Source organism: Megalops cyprinoides, chromosome 19, assembly GCF_013368585.1.
Source record: "Megalops cyprinoides isolate fMegCyp1 chromosome 19, fMegCyp1.pri, whole genome shotgun sequence".
Classification (NCBI taxonomy): domain Eukaryota; kingdom Metazoa; phylum Chordata; class Actinopteri; order Elopiformes; family Megalopidae; genus Megalops; species Megalops cyprinoides.
In genome coordinates, this window is record NC_050601.1 from 29,411,023 (window position 1) to 29,419,292 (window position 8,270).

Consider the following 8,270-nt stretch of genomic DNA (forward strand, 5'->3'; position numbering starts at 1 on the left):
CAGTGAAATGTTCCCTGTGCCACTGGCTGCAACACAAGCCCAAAGCATGATCAATCCACCCCCCTGCTTAACAGCTGGAGAGGTGTTCTTTTCATGAAATTCTGCACACTTTTTTCTCCAAACATACCAAAAAGTTCTATTTTAACTTCATCAGTCCACAGGACTTGTTTCCAAAATGCATCAGGCTTGTTTAGATGTTCCTTTGCAAACTTCTGACACTGAATTTTGTGGTGAGGTCACAGGAAAGGTTTTTTTCTGATGACTCTTCCATGAAGGTCATTTTTGTGCAGGTGTCGCTGCACAGTAGAACAGTGCACAACCACTCCAGAGTCTGCTAAATCTTCCTGAAGGTCTTTTGCAGTCAAACGTGGTTTTGATTTGCCTTTCTCTAGCAATCCTACAAGCAGTTCTCTCTGAAAGTTTTCTCAGTCTTCCAGACCTCAACTTGACCTCCACTGTTCATGTTACCTGCCATTTCTTAATTACATTACAAACTCAGGAAACGGCTACCTAAAAACGCGTTGCTATCTTCCCATAGCCTTCTCCTGCTTTGTGGGCATCAGTTATTTTAATTTTCAGAGTGCTAGGCAGGTGCTTAGAGGACCCCATGGCTGCTGATTGTTGGGCCAAGGTTTGAGGAGTCAGAGTATTTATAAAGCTTTGAAATTTGCATCACCTGACCTTTCCTAGCGATGATTGTGAACAAGCCATAGCCCTAACAAGCTAATTAAGGTCTGAGACCTTGGTAAAAGTTATCTGAGAGCTCAAATCTCTTGGGGTGCCCAAACATTTGCATGGTGCTCCTTTCCTTTTTTCCACTCTAAAATTGTACAAAACAAAAATAATACACTAGTCTTGCTTAAAATGTTGAAAAGAATGTTTTATCTTTAACTTTATGTCTTTTGGAGATCAGTTCATCTTCTACTCACTTAACTATTCACGGTAACAGAAATTTTGACCAGGGGTGCCCAAACTTTTGCATGCCACTGTATGATAACCTTAGTCTTTACAATTCAATTCATACCAAGTTTTGTAAATGTGTAATGTAAATATACTAGAATTGTCCAGTTTCTGTAAAGAAGATCATGGTTAAAATATAACAGTTATTCTTCAGAAAATCAGGAGATCCTTGGTTTGGTCCTTTACCTGTACATTTCTATCAATCCCATTTAAATGAGCAGTTTATCTCTTCATTTCTGTTAATGTTTTCTTTTTCTAACAGCCTATGTGTCTGTGAACTGAAAATTAGTTTGTTTCATGTTTTTGCAGATTATGAAGATGCAATCTTCATATCTTTGATAGGCGGCTTAGCACATCTTCCAGCTTTGTGGTCTTGGTGACTTTGAATAATGCGTTTAAGCAGGTGTTAGTTTTTTCCAGCGTGACCTCATTTCTGGGACCACAGTGCCATATAAAAAAGACAATAAGAATCTCTGTTGTTATTCCCTATACGCTGTAATTGTACAAATCTGATAGTACTGTGTCCTCAAACAGACCTTGCTCTCAGCTGAGAACTGTCTCATTGTGGAACTGTACACATCCTGTCCCCGTACTGTCGCTATACTTACTGTATGCACTTTTGTAATTCGCTTTGGATAAAAGCGTCTGCTAAATAAATAAATGTACATGTAAATGTATTCAAAGTCAAGAACAAATCATGAAGCAGAAGGACTGAATCTTGACATGGTTGAGTTTAAAACAGTGGAGTGCAGATGATGTTTTGAAGCCTCTGGCTAAGTCTGACAGTTGCAGATTTAACACAGCACTGAGATAAATATGGATAGCAAGCCTCCATTTAGCCTTTCATGAGCTACTATGACTGGCTGTTCAAACACCATTCCAAGAGTAGACAACTAGTTTGTATATTTCTTGTGTGCATGATCTCCTGTGATTCAGTTTGTACAGTGTATGAAGACATCTCTCCTGTGCTACGTGGCAGGGTAGAAGTCTGAACCCACTAAAGGATGCACTTTTGTGAGGTATTATCTCCACCTTTCTCCCTGTCTTTGTTCAGTTCAATCAGCTGTGTTTAAAGAATGATAAAACCCTTAATTTTTATACCCAACAGAAGTGTAGAAAACACAAGCTCAGTGTGTTTATGTGACATACCTTCCAGTGCTGAAGTTGTTAATTCCAGCCCAAAGACATGGCTTTGTGACATACAGCCAGTTTGCCAGCACCTTGTGTCAATGTCTTCTCAAAAATTTGTTGCAAATGTTTATGGTTTGGTTCTTACATGTTCAGGGTTTGGATGTCCAACGACGAACGTTGTGGGGTCAAAGGTAAAATAAATAGGGTTAATTTAAAATGGGCAGTGTTTGGTCTGTTTTTGTGTTTGAATGTGGAGTCTTTAGAGGAGGAGGGTGATGTAAAACAGGCAGCATCTTTCACTGGAGAAGGATGATGTATATGGTTGTATAGGGTAGACCACATCATTTCACTGTAGCTGACAGCTTTGGGTGAATCTCATTGCCATGTTTCATGGACATTTAAAATGCAAACCAAACCTCACTGGCCAAGCTGAGTATGATTTCCTGTAGAACTGAGTCCTAACATTAAAGAATGTGGTGTTTAATGTTCTTCAGTCTTGCACAGCACAGTCTTCGTTCCCATCCTCCCCATGCGGTTGTTAAAAGATTCCTGTCACATTGTTCACGTGGATATCTATGCAGTGACAAACATGGCCTGTAGAGCACTGGTTTTATAATGTTAAGATCAAAGATCTGTAGTCCTCCTTTCTCCTGGAGTACTCCATCAGGTCTGTAAAAAAGGTCACATGAAACTCTGACAGGCAGATTCCTGGGCTCTGGGTAGGTTCTGACCTCAAAAACTATTACAAGATAAATGTGTCCACTCTTAAACCTATGCAGAACCATTCAGCGTCACTTGCTAATGCCAGAAAGTATCTACAGTATTGACTGGTATATCCTGAAGAGTGTCACACATTGTATCCTCAGGAATATATTATGAGGCCTTACCTTAGAGGAGGCCTGATGTCCATGTCCTGTTGGAGGTGTCAGTCTACCCATATTTATTTAATTTCTGCCTCTTTCTATTCATCTGATCCATTCCCAGTCCTTCTCAGAAATGTCACTCCTTCATGGCACAGATAGCACTGATAACTTTCTAACGTTCCCCACTTTCTCAGTCTGTCTGCAGCCAGATCTCACATCCATATAACTCATGAGTCAAGACATCTCATTGGCTACAGGCTCCATGTTTATATCTCTAGTTAGTTTGCTAGTAAAATTCCATAATTTCTATTAATTGAGCTGCAGTGGCTGTATACTTTGTGGAATAGACATTAACAAACAAAGCCTGATTCCAACAATGGCTACTGTTTATGACTCTGTATTTCAACTTTTATCGAAACATCTCCCACAGACACTTGGCTGCAGAGCTTTAAAGGGCCTCACTAGGTCTGCCTTCAGGAATCATCATTGTGCTGTGCTAAGCGGGCATCAAAATCATGGTCACTTTGCTATCCTTCACAAGACAGACAATCACTGTACATTATGGAGACCATAAGCAATTTAATTGTAACCCTTAACAATATGAGTACATTTTCCCCTGTTGTGTTATTTATACAGTTTTGATTAATAAAATATATGAATATATTTTATGAATATTATGACTGCATTGGTCCATTATAACCAAAAGCTCTCTTTTGTCAGGAAGATAAAACACTTCATATTCTGTGCACATAGTAATCATAATAATCAATAATAAATAAAAATATCCACAAGAACTTACACTTAAGAAAGCAAACTTTATTGTCTTATTCTCTGCTTGGGTTTGTACAACAGGTGTTTTTCCTTTCCGTTCAGGGCTGAACTTCCTGTTAGGGGTCAGAGGCACATACTGAAAGTGGTTTGGGGACAGAATCATGTCATCAACAGGTAATTTGATCATATAAACACACCAGCATATAAATGGTCAAATCAGATCAATGTTCAAAAAACTCATGCATTATTTTATATATCTGTTTAACATGAACCCTTATCCAGGGCATCTTAAACAGCTGAAATTTCATTATTGAAATTACATTATTGGCTAGCACAGGTGGGCAGGTACTGAAGCATGCAGCATGCATGTACCTGCAACCCTCTCAGGTGCAGTTGGGCATATGTGCAGGTCATGCAGTCTTACAGTCACACTGTTGCAATCTCTTGCAGTCTCACAGTTTTGGTGTTGTCTTAAAATGGCCTGTATGATTACACAGTCCACATGATGTTACAGTCATACGGTCTACGGTTTTATCCTGAAGTGTTCCCAGAATTGGACTTCAAAATAAAGAGCATTTCCAGTCTTAGGGTTAAACCTCTGTATAGTTATATGGTCCATTAGATCTTTGGGTCTTCCAGTCACACGGTCTTACCCTGAAGTGCTCCCAGCCCTGGATCTCAGAGTAGAGAGCATCGCCGGGGCAGGAGGTGTTGACCAGCTGCCAGTGGCCATGCATGGTGAGGGTGGCTGTCATCCGCCCCCTCCACTGACAGCACATACTCCCAGATGGTCCCAACCAGCTCCAGGGCGTGGCGTGCAGGTAGGTCGGCTGTGTAGTCCCTAATCAAGGAGATGCCATAGCCGCGGGAGTTATGGCCCTTGGTGTGGGCCCCGCGCCACTGCCAGCCATGCCCCTCATAGATGTACCCATCCAAGCCAACCATGAAACTGAGGGAAACACCCACAGGGGCAATGATATGGGGCTTATAATCTGGCACCATTACAGCTCTCCACCAATGTGTGCACAGGCAAGAGTCATGCCCTCATTTGCCCCAATACACACTGCTCTGCCCCAGTACCTCTTCCTGTTTGGAAGATTATGATGCACCTGTGGTGATTATGAAAGGTCCTGTACTGCTTTTTGTGATGTAAACTGTTAGAGGTCAAATCTGACCAATTACTGTTGTGCTCCATGAATATCTACACTGCAAAAAATAGCCCTTCAAAAATAAGAAATAAAATAATTAATACAAGGTGTTTTTTGCTAGTAATAAGTGAAAAAATCTGCCAATGGAACTAGTGGAAATACACTTGTTAAGATTTCTTGAAAGGGATCTTAAAATTAGGAGGAAAAAAACTAATTTTGATCCATTTTTAACTGGTATTAGGAAGTGTTTTTGTGTCATGCAGTTTAAAAACCTTCTGACTTGTCAAAAAGGCTTGCTTAATTTGATATACCACTCAAAGTAAGATGTTTTCAAGACAGTTTCACCAAACAAGATATTCAAGATATCTTCGTCTAAAAACAAGTCCTTGTAGCTCAAGGAAATTTTGCTTGTTTGGTGACTGTGTCTTATATTAAGTGTAAAGAGATATTTTGACTTGAAAAGAGACAAATATGCTTGGTGAGATTTGGATTTTTTGCAGTGTAGACTTATTTGTACCACATGTTTGATCTGACTGTGAATGTTTTGACTCACAGGGCCTTCAATTGTACCCTCTGGAACGATTCATTTAGCAGTCAGATTGCACTTTTGGGGATTTCATTATATTAATTATATTACTGGCATTTAGCAGATGCCCCTGTCCATAGTGACTTATATCAGTTACAGGTTTTTACAATGTTATCCATTTATACAGCTGGATATTTACTGGGGCCACTGTTGGTGAAGTGCCTTGCCCAAGGGTACAGCAGCAATGCCCCCATGGGGAATCGAACTAGCAACCTTCCAAGTTGCGAGTTACGAGTCCTGCTCTTTAAACACTATGCTACACTGCCACCCCAGTTATTTCATTCTGAATAAACCCCCTCTGTGTGTTGCTAGTATCCGCTGTCACTGTGTCAAGACTCATTGATCCACAGCTGCCCTTACCCTCTGCAGCGCAGTTTGTGATGTCACAGTGATGTGACAGTAGTGTTTATAATGTCACCTGTATCCAATGTCATCCCAGCCACGGTCATCTTGGTGGAAGTGCTGCATGGCCCTCATGTTTGCGGAGCACTGCTGGAAGGACAGGCAGGGCTGGCTGGGCTGAAAGGTGCAGTGGATATACATGAAGGAGAGGGGTAGGACCAGCTCAGTAGGCGTGCCCCGGTATGGTTTGGTCTCCCACTGACACCACTGGATGATGACTGGGCACTCTAACAGAGAAGAGGAAAGTGGGGAAAATTAGGCTTGCTATTACTGCATTTCATTTACATTCCTTTGATCTTCACTGGAGTTACAGCTGCTTAGTATACCACTTTAAATAACCTTTAGTTGGTTAAGCAGCTGATTGGTTGATTGATTGATCAATTGACTGACTGCTTAATGAATGGAATGACTGATTCTCAGGGTGCTTTCACACTCAAGCTTTTGGGGTGGACCCGAGTCCACTTGAGCTGTTAGTTCTGTTCGTTTTGTTGATGTTTTCCAAACTCGGGTGCGCACCAGGGACCGTACCTGAGTCCTCCAGAAAACGGGGGTCTGGGGTACGGTTCACCTGAACTCCAGTGCGGTTCGCAGTTGGTGTGAAAGCTATCCGATCTAAAACCAGGAAGTAAACGCTATTGCTGACATGTAATTTGTTATTTGCTTGTTGCATTTAAAAACTACTTGAGAAATAATTGCAGGTAGCCACACTGTTCGCTCAACTTAAGGGTTTGCATGTATGCATTGCCGCCTGTCTCCACAAAAACCTCCTTATCCAAGCAGCTCGCATCACTCTCAGACAGCCGGATGCATTTATGGCATAGTGAAAACATCAAACACGGTTATTTTGGTGCTGACACCATATTAACAAAAAGATGGATAAGAAAACTAGTGTGGCTTTCCATTTGGCCTCCGTTTGTGTCATTGCGTAGCAACATTGGTAAATAAATGCTGCATGTTCTTTACGTGTTGATGACGTAAACGGACCAGCATTCGCAACCAAAATATGTGATGTGAAAGGAGACCAGCGGGGGCAGGGGGAGGGGGGAATAATTGCACTCAAGTTCAGACCAGCAAAACTCCAGCAAAAATGAGATCTCCTCATTGACTGCGCCCAGGAAGTGCTGGATGAAGCCATCCTCCAACCCCCCCCCCCAACTAGCAGAGAGCCCTCACTACAGCCAAGGGCTTCAGCAGTGAGTTCCAGCCCTCCATGTGCTCCACTGTGCGGAAGAAATGCTCCATGTGCTGAGGAGGGAGAGCTGAAACCAGAGAAACACCAAACCGTGAGCTACACAATGTTTGCACAGCTACCAACCTGCCTCACTTTGGCTCACATTTTCTAGCACATCGTGCAGAGTAGTGACATTCTATTTTGCTATGGTAAAGTGTACCCAATGCCTTTATATTATAAAAATACAAGCACACAAAGAAACGCGGGCACGCGCACACACGCTGATTGTGCTCAGGAAGGGGAGAAAGGGGGGGGGGGGGGGCAACCCTCTGCTGTTGTGGTCCACTTGGATGTTACTGTTCTTAAGAAGTAGGTTTGTGACCTGATGGCACTGATTTAGGGGTATTTATGGTGGTAGGCCATTCGCCCTCTTGCCTGCTATGTGTGTGCATTTGTTGACTTATCTGCCCTTGGTCTGGTCCTGAGTAGGGAAAGGAATCATAAAAACCCAGACCAGGGCAAGGAACCATAAAATGCATGGTACTCTCCCAACATATAACTGTACAGTATACAGCTGAAATAGGGTGGTCTTTCATTAGGCATCAGCCGTTATCCAAAATGAATGTCATGAAAGTTACTTACCATTGGTATGTGTGATCATACCTAGCAAGGTGAGAAGTGTGATGCATGTTGCCAAGAACTCCATGAATAAGACTGCTGAAGTGACAAAGTCTCAGAGCTCACTGAGCTGCGGTCGGCTCTCCCTGCAGTTTTATACACAGTTCACAAGTGATGTTAGGTACACTAAACAGATAAAGTTCTCTGATTCATTTGTCCTGTCTCATCAAATTGTGTGGAAAAAAATATATATCTGTTGAGTGCGCATATGTGAGTTTGTGTGTATTTAGCCACACTGATCAAGGTCCCCTGTGTTTCTTTATCTCAAATTTCTTTGCACTGACGTTGATTCAAAGCTTGTGTCAACACAAAATTTCTGTCTGTGTGTTTCTGAAAGAAAGGTACATCTATGTTTACTTATGACAGCCAAGGGCGTTATGAAAGGTGTATACTTAAAATACAAGGCATTCTGTCATACATGCATATTTTCACATTCTACATTTGCTGGTCTTTTTGCCCTCTAGATTAAAAGTACAAATTGTATGCAAAATTATCTCCTGCTCAACAGAGGGAAATTCTCTTGTGTGCTCATGCTCACAATAAATAATAAACCTGCAGTT

The 8,270-nt window shown here is 41.7% G+C and overlaps 1 protein-coding gene across 1 annotated transcript; it reads right to left on the reverse strand.

The window, feature by feature from the left end:
* Window positions 1-3,823: 3,823 nt before the first annotated feature.
* On the reverse strand, window positions 3,824-7,693 carry LOC118794023 (N-acetylmuramoyl-L-alanine amidase-like). The gene is made up of 6 exons (XM_036552152.1): window positions 7,675-7,693; window positions 7,035-7,120; window positions 5,878-6,086; window positions 4,524-4,674; window positions 4,379-4,492; window positions 3,824-3,838 (listed from the first exon to the last, which is right to left on the reverse strand). The coding sequence occupies exons 1-6, from the start codon at window positions 7,691-7,693 to the stop codon at window positions 3,824-3,826; spliced, it is 594 nt and encodes a 197-aa protein (XP_036408045.1).
* Between the last annotated feature and the right edge of the window lie 577 nt (window positions 7,694-8,270).

What these genes read in the sequence shown, in the direction of transcription:
- LOC118794023 (XM_036552152.1), bottom strand. An exon ending in TGCTGAAGCCCTTGGCTGTA is followed by an intron (nt 6,087 to 7,034) that starts GTGAGGGCTCTC and finishes TCTCTGTTAGAG; the next exon opens with TGCCCAGTCATCATCCAGTG. An exon ending in CACGCCACGCCCTGGAGCTG is followed by an intron (nt 4,493 to 4,523) that starts GTTGGGACCATC and finishes ATGTGCTGTCAG; the next exon opens with TGGAGGGGGCGGATGACAGC.